The sequence below is a fragment of the Rattus norvegicus genome, chromosome 12 (assembly GCF_021556685.1).
Source record: "Rattus norvegicus strain SHRSP/BbbUtx chromosome 12, alternate assembly SHRSP_T2T, whole genome shotgun sequence".
Lineage (NCBI taxonomy): Eukaryota > Metazoa > Chordata > Mammalia > Rodentia > Muridae > Rattus > Rattus norvegicus.
In genome coordinates this window covers 33,841,133-33,856,815 of record NC_141545.1, presented here as the reverse complement: position 1 = coordinate 33,856,815, position 15,683 = coordinate 33,841,133, and the positions used below count along the sequence as shown (strand labels likewise).

The 15,683-nt window shown below is 48.2% G+C and overlaps 2 protein-coding genes across 3 annotated transcripts in view; one reads left to right on the top strand and one right to left on the bottom strand.

Moving 5' to 3' along the window:
- Positions 1-1,575, top strand: part of Sumf2 (sulfatase modifying factor 2) — a 17,912-nt gene extending 16,337 nt beyond the window's left edge. The window contains 1 exon segment of the mRNA NM_001025125.2: positions 962-1,575. Coding sequence (NP_001020296.2) covers positions 962-1,046 — 85 coding nt within the window. The 3' untranslated portion in view covers positions 1,047-1,575.
- Phkg1 (phosphorylase kinase catalytic subunit gamma 1) lies at positions 590-15,683 on the bottom strand. 2 transcript variants are annotated; one of them, NM_031573.2, is given in 10 exon segments: positions 2,296-2,682; positions 2,974-3,099; positions 3,457-3,610; positions 3,756-3,846; positions 4,794-4,957; positions 6,849-6,914; positions 10,868-10,922; positions 11,318-11,496; positions 11,921-12,036; positions 15,552-15,594. In NM_031573.2, coding segments are annotated over 9 exon segments (1,167 nt in total). In that variant the 5' UTR covers positions 12,004-12,036; positions 15,552-15,594; the 3' UTR covers positions 2,296-2,433.

The following is a 15,683-nucleotide window of genomic DNA, read 5'->3' as shown; positions in this document are numbered from 1 at the left end:
GTAGGAGTGGACTTACTAGCAAGGCGAGAGCAAGCAGGCAAAGAGTTAAAGCCTCCTTCTTCCAGCAGAAGGCGTGGCCCAGAATAGAGGGCCCACCTCAAAGATCTGGATTAAAGGTGTGTCTTCCCACCTCAAAGATTCAGATTAGAAGTGGGTCTTCCGGGGTTGGGGATTTAGCTCAGTGGTAGAGCGCTTGCCTAGCAAGCGCAAGGCCCTGGGTTTGGTCCCCAGCTCCGGAAAAAAGAAAAAAAAAAAAAGTGGGTCTTCCCACATCAAATGGAGCAAAAGCCCTCACAGGTGTGCCCTTCGGTTTCTGGAAAGGTGTAGTTGAGGTGATGACCAAGAATTGCCATCACAGGCTGTGAAACTCATGTCTGACCTGCAGGTGTGTTGAGCTGTAATGCTATACTTAGAGTAGGAGCTGCTCATCAGTGGTCACTAAGATCACCCTTTATTGTAATCCTATGTGGCCACCCACCGCCCCACTCTGTCCCCTTCCCCCTAGTGGCACACTGGCTGGACTTGCCCTCAGACCAACCGTGTTGGTTACGATTCGGTTGCTGTGAAGAGACACCGTGACCAAGGCAACTCTTACAAAAGAAAGCATTTAATCGGGGGCTTTCATACAGTTCCAGAGGGCTAGTCTGTGATAATCATGGTGGGAAGCAGAACATCATGGAGCTGAAGCAGTACTGACAGCTTCATATCGTGATCCACAGGCAGCAAGCAATGAGAGACACTAGGCCTGTCGTGGGTTTTTGAAACCTCAAAGCTAATCCCTAGTGACAGTTCCTCCAACAAAGCCACACCTACCTCCCAATCCTTCCAAAACAGTTCCACTCCCTGATGACTGAGCATTCAAACGTAAGAGGGCCATTCTCATTCAAACCACTACAGCAACTCTTTTTCTCAACCGACCCCACCCCCAACAGCATGCATCTTCTCTCCCTCCTCTGTACAGGATGGGCAATACTCCGGATTCAGCCTCAGACAACCTGGGCTTCCGCTGCGCTTCCAGTGAAGGCAGGCTGAAGGAGGATCTGTGAGCGGCCAGACAGAGACGGAGAAAGCACCCCCTCAGTACTGTCTCTCCCTGACCAGATTCCAGAGGCAGCTGGACACCAAGCTCATCCGTCTGAGGGATGGCCTTTTGAGCCCCTCCCCTTTGACAGACAACCTCCTAAGGACAGAAGAACACTCAGACTCCAAGAAGGGACTGCCATCGCCTGGAAGATGACCAAGGCTGGGCGCTGGGTTGTCTCTTAAGTGCAGTATTAAGGACAAAGGAACCAAACGCTCTGGTATCGGAGCAGTTCTCCAAAAGACAGCATTTTAAAGTCTTGCCCTTTTTGCTTTCTCCCGAGAAATTTTGTAGAAGGAAAATGCTTCCTTTGTGAGATGGCACCAAAGCCTGCCTTGCTGCTGGAACCTAGCCTCGATGTCCTTTGAAATGGGATACTCGTGTGGCTACTGGTCTCGAACTCTCCGTCCTCCTACCTCAGCTTCCTGAGTGCTGGGATTATATACAATACCCACTGTTAAAAGGCTCCAGTAGAGCAAACGATTTACAAGGTGAAGCTGTGCATTGTGAGAGAATGCTACCAGTGTTCCTCTAGGAATACAAATGCCTTCCGTGTTCCATGCAAACATGTCCCTGAGGGATGGATATATATATATATATATATATCTCCACTTCCTCAACTATCAATAACCTTTGGGCCCATACAGAGAAATAGGGCTGGAAAGACGGCTTGGTGGTTATGAGCGCTTGTTCTTGCAGAGAAGGGGTTCAATTCTTACCACCCACTAGGTGGTCCCATCTACCTGTACAACTCTGTTCAGGGGATCTGACGCCCCCTTGTGACCTCCACAGGTACTGCATGCATGTGGGTTACATGCGAACAAATCAGACATAAAATACATAAATCTAAAATTCAAAAAAAAAAGAAAGAAAGAAAGAAAACTAGGGACCTTGACAAAGGTGCACAGCAGAGAAGCCAGAAGGCTTATAGCTCCCAGAATACATGCGCTCTCTGTCCTTTCATTCCTGCCTAACACAGCCTCATCCGCAGTGGATTTATTTAATTATCTATTTTTGCCATACCAGAGGTTGAATTTGGAGGCCTTACACTCACCAGAGTTACACTCCCAGCCCTGTTTTGATTTTGAAATAAGCATCACTAAGCTGCCCAGGCTGGCCTAGAACCGGGGATCCCACTGTCCCAGGGCAACAGGCACATGCGACAGCACACCCAGCTCCAGCTATTATTACTGCTGTTTAATGGGAACGCCCTGCGCATCTAGTGGCGAGCCTTTGAGAGTGCAGAGTAGGGCCACAGCTCCTTTGCAGAAGCCACCTCCTTGAGGCATCCTCTTCTCACAGTTCTGGGGGCGCGTACCCTGTTTGCTTTCTCCCCTGTGCCCCGCCACCCCTCAGAAGTCCTCCTCCTCAGCCAAGGAGAGGAGCACTGCCTTGGGCGTGTTCTCGAAGAGGGCAGCTCTGTTCTGCTGTTGCCCTTTCTTCACCCAGTGGCCGTAGATGCGGAAAGCATAGGCGTCGATGAGTCTGCGCAATGGCCGTAGGGCGTAGGGGTCTCGGATGACGATCTCCCTGGTTACCGGCTTCACCCGACGGTACTGGTAGTAGATCCTTACCGAGGCCAGCACAGTTAGACAGATGACCTGCAGGAGGCAGCACTGAGCGCCCTCGGCCCGCAGCGGAGCTTGTCGGGAAACCTTAGATGGCTTTGGGGCTGCCTTTCATGATGCCAGGCTATAAGCATCTACAAAGATTTAGGCTAACAGGGTCAGTTAGCTGACATTCTCTGCAGCCAGAAAATGAATTGGAACAGTGGGTACAAGAAGAGGTGCCATAGTTTAAGGCTCTGGGAGCCTGGTGCGGGCAGGTATAGAGTGCCTCAGGAGGCAAGAGGAGCTTCCCCCAAGAGCCTGGGGGAGGTTCGATTTCAGTACCTTGAACTTCCCTCGAGGGCTGAAGTGCCGCACCTCTTCCACCACGTACTCCTGGAAGAAAGGATGCGCCAAGGCCTCTTCCGCCGAGCAGCGGTCCTGGGGTTGCACCACCAAGAAGCGAGATACCTGTGAGAGCAGAAGGGACCTGAGGCTACCAGGACAACGTTCTGGAAAACTAGGGGGTGTGGAGGTCAGTCCTGATTGCCAACTTGATAGGATTTAGAACCACTATGGAAGCAGATCTGTGGACCTGTCTGTGCGAAATTGTTTACAAGAGTTAAAGGTGAGGGGGCTGGAGAGATGGCTCAGTGATTAAGAGCACTGACTGCTCTTCCAACCCTTTGCTAGGTATTTTATTAACACCATTGAGACAGATACAAGACAGTGGACCGGTCCCTTCTGGAGATTCCTCCACTCTGAGACATGCTTCCTGTACTGGGGTGTTTTCCTCTCCTTAGGGAACTGGCAGCCATGGCCTCTCACCAAGTCTTTCACGGTATCTGAGTAGTCATCCCACTCTGGTGAGCCGAACTGGTATTTGCCATCCATGATCATCCTCAACATTAGCATTTGCTTCCGGTGCCAGAAGGGCGGGGAGCCAGCCAGCAGCGTATACATGATGACTCCTGTGCTCCACCTGGGGGGAGGGCGGGGCCTCGTGTTGCCCTTAGCCTCACGGGTAGGGGAGGCATGCAGGAGTGGTGGGCCATCGTTCCTACTTTCACTCGGCTCAGGTTGTGAGCACCCCACCCTCCACTCCCCCCACCTACCATATCACTTACATGTCCACCTCCTTTCCATAGCCAGGATGGCCTTCGTCCATGGAGCACTGGATGATTTCGGGGGCCAGATAACTGGGAGTCCCACAAACCTCTGCATCAGGAAGAGCGGCTCTCAGGACGGGACAGCAGGGAGACTCTCCCTTGGAAGAAATTACCCAAGAAAGCCAAACGACAAAGTAGGGCTCTGCTGTTTTACACTCAGTAGTAACAGCAGAATACACAGGCTCAGAGGGCCACCGTGGATTCCTAGGTTCTTTTAGGCACCAGACATGGAGCTCATGGAGCTCAGGCGGTGGGAACCTGACTCCGTGAAGTCCTAGGAAGAAAACTTACCTCAAGAAACAATAAACACATGCTCTTTTAAGGACCTAGGAATCCGTGTGGGATATGTGGGAGGCAGAGGCAGGCAGATTTCTTTGAGTTTGAGGCCAGCCTGGTCTACAAAGGACAGCTAAGGCTACACACACACACACACACACACACACACACACACACACACACATCATCATCATCATCATCATCATCATCATCATCATTATCATCATCATCACACACATCATCATCTCTGGGATTCATCTTGGCTTTTTTTTTTTTTTGGTTTGTTATTTATTATTTATTATGTATACACCGTTCTGCCAGAAGAGGGCACCAGATCTCATTAGAGATAATTATGAGCCACCATGTGGTTGCTGGGAATTGAACTCAGGACCTCTGGAAGAACAGTCAGTGCTCTAACCACTGAGCCATCTCTCCAGCCTCCTCCATCTTGTCTTCGAAACAGGATCTCCCACTGGCCTGGAGCTGACTGATTCAGGTAGACCAGCCAGCAACCCTGAGAGATCCCCCTAGCTGTCTGCCTAGTGCTGGAGTTACGTGGGCTCTGGGGATTCGAACTCAGGTCCCCATACTCATGTATCCCATTTTACCCAGTGAGCCATCCCCTTAGCCACTGACATGCTAGAATTGTTATTCTAGGGAGAACATCATGCAATTTCCATCCCTGAGGCCCCTCTGTGGGCCAAGGCCATGGTACCAGACCTCGGAGCTTCTCTCCTGGCTGCAGCTGGCAGGAAAACCCGAAGTCAGTGAGCTTGATGTTCATGTTGTCATCCAGAAGGATGTTCTCCGGCTTCAGGTCCCGATGGACAATGTTGAGTTTGTGCAAGGTGCAGACCACCTCCAGCAGGGCCCGCATGATCTTTCTGGAGGGAGGTCATGGCGCTGGCTTATTTTATTTGTCTTATTATTGTTGCTACTGTTATTGTTTTTCCAGAGAGGCTTTCTCTATGTACCCTGGCTATCCTGAAACACTCACAGCAGACCAGGCTGGCCTTGAACTCCGAAATCTGCCTACCTCTGCCTCCCAAATGTTTCAATTAAAGTCTCATACCACCATATCCTACTATTTTTATTTAAAGATGTATTTATTTATCATATATAAGTGCACTGTAGCTGTCAGAAACACCAGAAGAGGGCATCAGATCTCATTACAGATGGTTGTGAGCCACCATGTGGTTGCTGGGATTTGAACTCAGGACCTCTGGAAGAGCAGTCAGTGCTCTTAACCGCTGAGCCATCTCTCCAGCCCCATATCCTGCTATTTTTATTCTATATTTTATTTTATTTTATTTTATTTTATTTTATTTTATTTTGACAAGGTCTCCTGTAGCCCAGGCTGGCCTCTAACCTACTATGTAGCTACGGATGACCTTGAACTCCTGATCCTCCTGTTGACATCTTCCAAATGCTGGGATTAGAGGTGCCACCACAGCCAGTTCATGCAGTGCCGGAAGGTGAAATGTCCCAGCACGCTAGGCAGCTGAATTGTGGCTGACCCCTATTTTTACTTTTTGAAACAAGGTGTCACATGAAACTCAGATTAGCCCTGAACTCATAATCCTCCCGCCTCAGGCCCCTTCTTATTGAGGTTATAGATATTCATCACCATACCACAATCTGTTCTAAGTTTTTTGTTTTGTTTTGTTTTGTTTTTTCTTTTTCTTTTTTTCGGAGCTGGGGACTGAACCCAGGGCCTTGCGTTTGCTAGGCAAGCGCTCTACCACTGAGCTAAATCTCCAACCCCCTAAGTTTTTGTTTGTATTTTTCCCAGATACTAGGGATGAAACTCAGGGCCTTATACATTCTAGGCAAGCACTGTACTCCTAAGGGACACATCTAGCCTATTGGCTCTTTTTTCCTAATAGAATGCATTTGTTTATTTAACGTATGTGTATGTACATGCCTGAGTGTTCATATACCCATCGTATTTATGTAGTGCCCAAGGTGGTCAGAAGAAGGCAACAGGTCCTCACATCCTCTAGAACTGGAATGACAGACATTTGTGAGCCATCAGTATGGCTGCTGGGAACTGAACCCAGGTCTTCTGAAAGAACAGCAAGTGTGCCAATCATGGTGGTGCAAGTATTTAATGCCAACACCCTGCAGGCAGATCTCTGTGAGTTCAAGGCCACCCTGGCCTTCTTAACAAGTTCCAGGCCAGGCGGGGCTACATAGGAAGACCCTGTCTCAAAAGATCAAGAACAAAGGGACTAGACATATGGCTCAGTGGTAAAGAGCACTGACTGCTCTTCCAGAGGTCCTGAGTTCAAATCCCAGCAACCACATGATGGCTCACAACCATCTGTCATGAGGTCTGATGCCCTCCGATGTGTTTAAAGTCAGCTACTTATATATAAAATACATAAATAAATCTTTTTTAAAGTAAATTAATTTTTTAAAAAATGAGAATAGCAAGCGCTCTAATTGCTGAGCCATCTCTCCAATTTAATTTTTGATTCTAGAATTAGGCAAAACTTTTTCCATACCACAGGATTGAGTATTCCCCTACTCCTCTTCCACTCCGCAGAGAGAAGACTCAGGGAGGCCAAAGCACACATGCCAACCACACTGCTCACGATGTTGGAGCTACGATAGGCTGGGACGGTCTAGAATCTAGAGTGTAGATTGTGCCAAGGAGCCGAGAGATCCCAGAAGGCAGCCTGTCGTCAGCTAAAGCGTGCAAGCCAAGCCTCCCACCAGACGGCTTCGGGGCTAGTACAGGAAGACGGCATAAAGATGGCGCATGCGCCTTACCTGGTTTCCTTCTCAGTCAAGGTGACCTTCTCAGTGAGATAGTCAAAGAGTTCCCCTCTCTTCATCCTGTAGAAACAAAGCGTTTCCAAGACCAACAGCGCCTTACTTGTCCCCCCAGACCTGTGTTCCCACCCGCTGCTGCTGAAGGCAAGGTGGACTGTTCCCTGAGGAAAGGAACCTGTGAAGGGAGTGGAGGAGTTGTCTGGGAAGAATCGGAAGAAAAACAAGAAGCTGGGAAAATATGATGTCCCTGCCTATGAAAACACATGGCGGGGTTGGGGATTTAGCTCAGTGGTAGAGCGCTTGCCTAGCAAGCGCAAGGCTCTGGGTTCGGTCCCCAGCTCCGAAAGGAAAAAAGAAAAAGAAAAAAGAAAACACATGGCACCCTTGGATCTGTTGGTGCTTAGGGGCAGAAGTTAGACATCTGAGTCTCTGGCCCAGGACCCCTAAAGCCAGATCTAGGGGTATTGGGAATATTTGCCAGAAAGCAAATGGAAAGCATCAACAGTATAAGTTTTGGGGAAGCAAAGTTTGCCCGTCATTTGTTTAACAGCCAGCTGTGGAGTATATACCTATGATCCTAGTACTTGGGAGGTGGACATAGGAGAATCAGGAGTTCATAGCCAGCCTCAGCTACATAGTGAGCTGGAGGCTAGCTCAAGCTACATGGGACCCTGTCTCAAACGCAAAAACAAAAACAAAGAAACAGGGGCTGGAGAGATGGCTCCGTGGTTAAGAGCACTGGTGGCTCTTCCAGAGGTCCTGAGTTCAAATCCCAGCAACCACATGGTGGCTCGTGACCATCTATAATGAGATCTGGCAGGCAGAATACTGTATATATAATAAATAAATCTTTAAAAACAAAACAAAACAAAACAAGGGCTGGAGAGATGGCTCAGCGGTTAAGAGCACTGACTGCTCTTCCTGAGGTCCTGAGTTCAAATCCCAGCAACCACATGGTGGCTCACAACCATCTGTAATGGGATCCGATGCCCTCTTCTGGTGTGTCTGAAGACAGCTACAGTATACTTATATATAATAAATAAATCTTTAAAAAAAAACAAACAAACAGAAATAGGGCCAGAAAGATGACTCAGCATTTAAGAGCACATACTGTTCTTCCGGAGGAACTGAGTTTGGTTCCCAGCACTCATGTCAAGGCACTAACAATTGAGTATAACTCTAGCTCCAGAGGATTCAAGACAGTCTCTGGTCTGCAGAGGCACCTGCACACGCTCGCACATACCCACATACAGACAGGGTTGTGTGTGTACACGCACACGTGCACACAAACACATTAAAGATAAGCAAAATAAATGGCTTAAATAATGAAGACACAGGCCAGATCTAGTGGCACACACCTTTAGCCCCAGCACTTGAAAATGCCCTACAGGTTTGCAACATCTGGATTTTTTTTTTAAAGATTTATTCATTTATTATATATAAGTACACTGTAGCTGTCTTCAGATACACCAGAAGAGGGCATGGGACCTCTTTACAGATGGTTGTGAGCCACCATGTGGTTGCTGGGAATTGAACTCAGGACCTCTGGAAGAGTAGTCGGGTACTCTTAACCGCTGAGCCATCTCTCCAGCCCAACATCTGGATTTTATGGAGGCATTTTTCTCAACTGAGGCTCTCCCTCCTCCCCTGTGACTCTCGCTTGCGTCAAGTTGACATAAAACTAGCCAATACTGGGAGTCTTGACTTCTCCATACCTCACAATTTTCTTGTTTGTTTTGGTTTTGTTTTTTGAGACAGGGTTTCTCTCTCACTCTGTAGATCAGGCTGGCCTCAAACTCACAGAGATCTGCTTGGCTTTGCATCCTAAGTGCCAGGATTAAAGGCATGTGCCACCCTGTATATCACAGTTAATTTAAGGAGAGAGTTTACTTGAGGAAATTATGGCAATAGGTTTGTAGTGTTGAAACTTTTCATATAGCAGTTGGCGAGCCCTCCAATATTTTCTGTTTCCTCTTTTCTCATAATTTACATAAGAAAAATGTGTAACAAGGTCTCATACTGTTGCACAGGCTAGCCTTAAATCGTGGCAATAATCATCCTCCCTTACCCTCCTGAGTTGGACTATAGGACTGTACCAAGGTGCCCAGTTTTATCCTTTCCTATTTAACCACAGGGCTGGCCCTAGGAAGGCCCCTTCCCCTGCCCAGTGGCAGCCATCCTGCTATATTCGCAGGCCTCCGTCCTGGGTAACCTTTGGGGCCAGCTCAAATGTCTTTAACCTTTAGCGAGGTGACTTGGAAAAGCTATTTTTACTGGCGTCCCCGGAAGCCCTCCAGGGTAAAACTAGTTTGCTCTAGCAGAGACCATGTTCTAGATCAGAAAGGGACAAAGATTGATTTTCTTTGGGGTTGGGGGTGGGGTTTGTTTTCTGAGATGAGGTGCAACTGTGTGGCACAAACTGGTTTCAAACTTTTGACATTCTCCCCTCAGTCTCCAGAGTGAGGCTGGCACTGCAGATGTGGACCACCCAGGCAGCCTTTGAAGTGCAGTTCACTCTTCCCCCTCACTTCTCTTCCCTCCTGTTCTCACTCCCCACCCGCCCATCCCCTTCTTGTGAAAAAGGGTCTCTGTATATACTTTGGCCAGCCTGGAACTCACTGTGTAGACCAGATGGGCCCCAAACTCACCAAGTTTCTGTCTCCCAAGTGCCGGAATTAAAGGCATGTATGGCCTCACTCAGAGGAGTTTTTTAAAAAGATTTGCTTATATTGTATGTGAGTACACTGACACTCTCTTCAGACACACCAGAAGAAGGCATTAGGGGAGGGGAACACACATAGAGAAGGGGAGGGGGAGGGGTTAGGGGGATGTTGGCCCGGAAACCGGGAAAGGGAATAAGAATCGAAATGTAAATAAGAAATACCCAAGATAATAAAGATGAAAAAAAAAAAAAAGAGGGCATTAAGTCCCATTACAGATGGTTGTGGGTCACCATGTGGTTGCTGGGAATTGAACTCAGGACCTCTGTAAGAGGAGTCAGTGCTCTTAACCACTGAGCCATCTTTCCAGCCCCAGAATTTTTCTTTCAACCTTAGAAAACTGGTTTTTTTGTCAACCTTAGAAAAGCGTCCTTGGGGTTGGGGATTTAGCTCAGTGGTAGAGCACTTGCCTAGCGAGCGCAAGGCCCTGGATTCGGTCCCCAGCTCTGAAAAAAAAAAAAAAAGAAAAAAAAGAAAAAAAAAAAAGAAAAGTGTCCTTGTTTTTTTTCTTTGACAGGGTTTCTCTGATGTGATGGAATTCACTTTGTAGACCAGGCTGGCCTGAAACTCACAGAGATATCTGACCTGCCTCTGCCTCCTAGGTGCTGGGACTAAAGGCATGGGCCACCATCACCCAGCTTGGAATTTTTTTTTTCTAATAAAAACTGATCATAAAGCTGGTGGTGGTGGTGCATGCCCTTAATCCGAGAACTTGGGAGGCAGAAGCAAGAGGATCTCTGTGAGTTCAAGGCCAGCCTGGTCTACATCTACAGAGTAAATTCCAGAACAGCCAGGGCTTTTACATAGAAAAACCGTCTCAAAAAAATTTTTTAGGGGGCTGGAGAAATGGCTCAGCAGTTAAGAGCTCCAACTACTCTTCCAGAGGTCCTGAGTTCAATTCCCAGCAACCACATGGTGGCTCATGACCATCTGTAATGAGGTCTGGTGTGTCTGAAGACAGCTACAGTGTACTCGTATACATTAAATAAATAAATAAACAAATAAATAAACAAATAAATAAATCTTTAAAAAAATTTTTAGTTAAAAGAAAAGACACATTCATGCGTTGGCGCGCGCGCGCACACACGCACACACACACACACACACACACACACACACACACACACTCCATCCATAAGTGGTATTCCTGGCAGTATGGCCCTAATCAACCCTTGACTTTGCCTGGTGTTTCACCTTGAGGTCTGATGTTGGTCTGCCCCCTGACAGCCTGGTGGGACTTGCTGGAGGGCTTTATAAGCCTCGGGGCTAATGGTGGCTCCAGGGTTGGGTACTTACAGATCAAATACCAAGAAGAAGAAAGTGTTGGTCTCGTAAGTGTCCTTCAGCTGTACTGAAACGGAAAAGGCTAGCTGGTCTCAAGGAGCAGAGGAGCCTTGGTACCGGCCACAGGCACACAGACCAGGCAGGCTGGCTTCAAAGACAGGGGTGGGAATGTGATGGGGTTCCAAGGCAATGGCTGTGGTGTGGGAAGAACCAGGGATTTCATACTCTGCTTTCCCACCTCCCCAACACTGGCTGTACCCATTCAGAGTAACGAGGGAGGCGCCTCGAACCTCAATAATGGGCTGGCAGAGCCATCGAGCAGCCCTTGAATGGGTATAGCTGGTCACAAGGTGACTCCTCACACCCTGACTTGCTAAGTTATTAGGGCAGAATCATTCACTATAAAGCACGCTGCCCTGCTTTGTGCCCAGGGGAGTTGGGGAGTTTGGAGGATACACTTACTGATGTTGGGGTGTCCTGAGACCTTCTGCAGAATGTCCACCTCCTTCAGGGTGGCTTCCCGAAGCTCCTGTACCTCCTCGGAGCTAAAGCTTCCTCCGCCGGTGATGTCGATGATTTTTACTGCGTATTCTTGGCACGTAGGTTTGTGAATGCATCTCCTGACCACGCTGCTGACTCCCCTTGTGGGCAGAGAACAGAGGGCCTGGGGACTCCATACTCCATACTCCCTTACCAAAGGGACTGGAGAGAAAGCTCAGAGACTGAGTACTTGTTCTTTCAGAGAACCTGGGTTCAGTTCCCGGCACCCACATGGCTACTAACAACTGTCTGGAAATCCAGGGGATCCGACAGCTACTCTGACCTCTAAGGACACCAGACACGCATGTGGCGCACAAACATGCATACGGCCGAAACACTTGTACTCAGAAAACAGAAATTAAATCAATCAGGAATTCGAAGGCCCTGGGTTGTAACACAGACTTCCCTTCTCATTCTAAGGGGAGGAGCTAAGGGGTCAGAAACGCCGTTAGAGCAGAGGGTGGAGCCAATCAGCGATCAGAGCAGGAGGTGCGGTCAGGACTTCCCGGGTGGTCCGAGTCTTACCTGCCCAGGATCTCCTTGGGCTCGTAGTTCTCATAGAAATTCTGTGCAGAATGAGAGTCAGGGAGGGCCTCATCCCGGGTCATGGTCAGCTGGATCTCAGGGGATCCCAAGCACCTCTGAAAAGGATACAGAAGGAAGCAGGCAAATTCCCACTCCTCCTTCCTTTTTCCCCCTTTTTCTTTCTTTTCTTTTCCTTCCTCCTTTCTTTCCTTTCTCTCTTTTCTTTCTTTCCTCTCTCTTTTCTTTCTTTCTTCCTTCCTTTCTTTCTTTTTCTTTTCTTTTCTTTTCTTTTCTTTTCTTTCTTTTTTCCAAGACAGGGTTTTTTGTGTTTTACTTCCAGCTGTCCTGGAACTATTTCTGTAGACCAGGCTGCCTCAAACTCACAGAGATTTGCCAGCCTTTGCCTCCTGGGTGCTGAGATTAAAGGCCTGGGCCACCGCTGTAGTTCCAAAATAGGCAGAGCTAAAACAGAGAAGCACTGTCTTGAAATATTTTTTTTTTTTTAAGGCACACAATGCTGTCTGTGGGCATGTGCGCACGAATGCAGATGCCTGCGGAGGAGAGAAGATGGATAAAGAAGGAGCCCGAGATACTGGATTAGAGCAGTTGTGAGCCACCATGCAGGTGCTGGGAACCAAACTCTGGCGACTGCAAGGGCTTCCACTGCTAACTGCTGAGCCATCTCTCCAACCCTCGCTTTTCTTCTGTGTTTTCTCTGCACTTGTGGCAAAGAAGGATAGCTTCCCACTTTCCTGCTGGTACAATTCCATCCCCAGGGTACTCTTCCATCCCTCTGGACTCCCTTCCTGCCTCTCCTTCCGGGACGAACTTCTGCATACATCACACCGTTCCTCACTCATCTGTCCATCAGGTCAGCCACCACCCCATCTGTATTTGCTGTCATTCTGCTGACTGCGACCACTTTTTTTCTTCTTTCGGCTTAAGAGGCTTATGGAGGGGTTGGGGATTTAGCTCAGTGGTTAGAGCGCTTACCTAGGAAGCGCAAGGCCCTGGGTTCAGTCCCCAGCTCCAAAAAAAAGAACCAAAAAAAAAAAAAAAAGAGTCTTATGGAGCCCAAGCTGCCACCGAACTTTTGTGTAGCTGAAACTGGTCTCGAACTCCTGATCTTTCTACTTCCTAAGTGCAGGGCTTGAGGTCTGTGCTGTCACGCCCACATGCTGTATTTTGCACCAGTCCCATTTCTCAGCCCTTAGCTCCTCCCCACATGGCAAAACACCCGTGCCTTTTATTTCCTGATTTTTTTTTTAAGATTTATTTTTTCTTTAAGGTTTATTTATTTATTTCATGTACACTGTAACTGTCTTCAGAAACACCAGAAGAGGGCATCTGATCCCATTACAGATGGTTGCAAACCCCCATGTGGTTGCTGGGATTTGAACTCAGGAGCTCTGGAAGAGCGGTCAATGCTCTTAACCTCTGAGCCATCCATCTACCCAGGCCCCTCAATTTATTTTTATTTCATGAGTATGAGTGTTTTGCCCTTATGTATTACATTTGTGTACCACATGCATGTCTGGTGCCCTTAGTGGGGTTTTTTTGTTTTTGTTTTTGTTTTTGAGGGAAGGGTTTTTGTTTTTTTAGACAATAGAGACAGTTTATTGAGAAAGAAGAGAGAGATCGAGAAAGAAAGAAAAGAAAGGAAAAGAAAAGAAAGAAAACAGACCTAGTGGCTAACCTGATCTACATAGCAATTCTAGGCCAGCCAGGGTTACATGAGACCTTGTATTAATAAAAAAGGAGGAGGTGTGAATACTGGAAAGAAAGCTCAGTGGCTACAGCACTGGCTGCTCTTTCAGAGGCCCAGCTTCACTTTCCCAGCACCCGCAGAGCAGCTCACGGCCATCTCTAATTCTTGTTCCGGGTTATGAGGTGCCCTCTATCGGCCTCTGTCAGGACCAGGCACACAAGCGGTGCACAGGCAGAACAGCCATACATGTAAAATCAAAATATTCTTACCAAAAAAAGCCAAGCACTGTACCAGAGCTGGGTGAGTGATTCTTGGTCTCAACCTCTGCTATTACCTCCCATTAGACCGTGATACCTAGGCGTCTCTGTGCCTTCTGCCCAGCCCAGTACAGGAGTGTGGCAAGTGCTGGGTGTGAGTCCATGGAGAGGTGATGCACTGTACAGACCTTAGCCGTTGGAATCCTCTAGATCCTACCTAGCAATGACCAGCAAGAAGACCTCAGTGGTCCTGGAGCAGAGTGGACAATACAGTAAGGGTTTGTTTGTTTGTTTGTTTGTTTGTTTTTGAGACATGCTCTCACTATGTCGGTATGACTGGCCTAAAACTCACAGAAGAGATCCACATGCCTCTGCATCCCCAGTGCTGTCATTGAAGGCATGGTTCTCTGTGCCTGGCATGAGTCAGTTATTCTTCTTTCAATTTTATTTAAAAAGATAATTTAATTTTATGTGCCTGCATGTACGCCTGGGTGAGGGTATCGCATCCCCTGGAACTGGAGAGGAAGAGAGCAATGAGTTGCTGCGTCATGGCTGGGAAGTGAACCCACGTCCTCTGGAAGAGCAGCCAGGGTTCTTAACCACTGAGCCATCTCTCTGGCTCCCCTTTTAATTTCATTTTTAGGTGCTAGGGATAGAACCCAGGGTATTGAGTATGTTAAGCAAGCACTCTGCTATGGACTGGGCTGAGTTACACCCTCAGCCCAAAGCCAGGTCAGAGTCAGCGTGCTCCGGTTTGGACGTGGAGAAGCTAAGCTGACCCATCTTGTTCCAGAAACATAGAGGCTCCTGCCAGGAAATTGAACTCCTGCTTCAGACCCAGGGTTTGAGAAAGGCAGAAAAATCACCCAGCAATAAGAAGAGGCAAGCAGGCGAAGGGCACATGCTTCTTCTCCACTTCCAAGAAAGCCTGGTCTCCCAAGGGACCCAGTCTGCTGAGCAGCCAAGCAGCAGTTCTGACTGCCTCAAGCTGGCCTTTGCAGGAGGCCTGGTGTCCAGCGACTGGGTGCCTGGTTACCAGAGGGAGGTTTAGAATAACAACTGTCTCCTTTGCCAATAGGAGGAACCAGGCCTGTTTACTGACCGTATCAACAGCCAGCAGAGCCCGAACCTGTTAGTATCCGTTAAAAAACATGCCTGTTTGCTGAGAGCCCATTCTAAAATCCCAAGATGGGCGTGTATGACCCTCACCCATTATCCAGCCACACCAGACCCCTTGCGTGGGTACAGAGCAATTCTTGGCCCCTACCAGGATGCCATCCTGAGCCAGGCTGGTCGAAATCTGGCTGTGTTCACCTTTCCTGAGAATATACGTGTGTCGATCTCCCTGTTTTTCAGGCCTGACTAGAGCCAACCATGGATCTTTATTGACCGCTCCATTAGCCCCTTACGCTTGTTCCAAGACTCCCTGGAGGTGTGAGGGAGTTCTAAATATGAGTAGATGGTCCAACGTTTTGGAATTCGATATCCCAGAAAGCTAGTCAGAGGACACAGCCACATGCATGATCTGTAGATAACTGCCCAACAGGTGTTCTGAGAATCTGTGCTCTCCCAGGTCTGAGGAGAAATGGGTCAAACGGACCTGGGGAAGGGGTCTTGTTTTTGCCTCATAACCCTATTGCTCCCCGACTGCTGCCTGGCTACTTACAGTTAGGTTCTTGTAGGCTCTTGAATGGAAGTGACAGGAATTCCAAAGCTCCTGGAGCCCTTGGGAGACAGCGGACTGTCACAGAGGATTGAAGCTGTGTCCTGAGCAGACACTTGTTAGAGTTGCTATCTT

Coding starts and splice junctions, on each gene's coding strand:
- Phkg1 (XM_087578154.1), bottom strand. CDS start 6,913: ATGAAGAGAGGGGAACTCTTTGACTATCTCACTGAGAAGGTCACCTTG. Junction 3,611..3,755: donor TATGGAAAGGAGGTGGACAT/GTAAGTGATATG, acceptor CCCTCCCCCCAG/GTGGAGCACAGGAGTCATCA. Junction 2,683..2,973: donor GCCCTCGAGGGAAGTTCAAG/GTACTGAAATCG, acceptor TGCCTCCTGCAG/GTCATCTGTCTAACTGTGCT.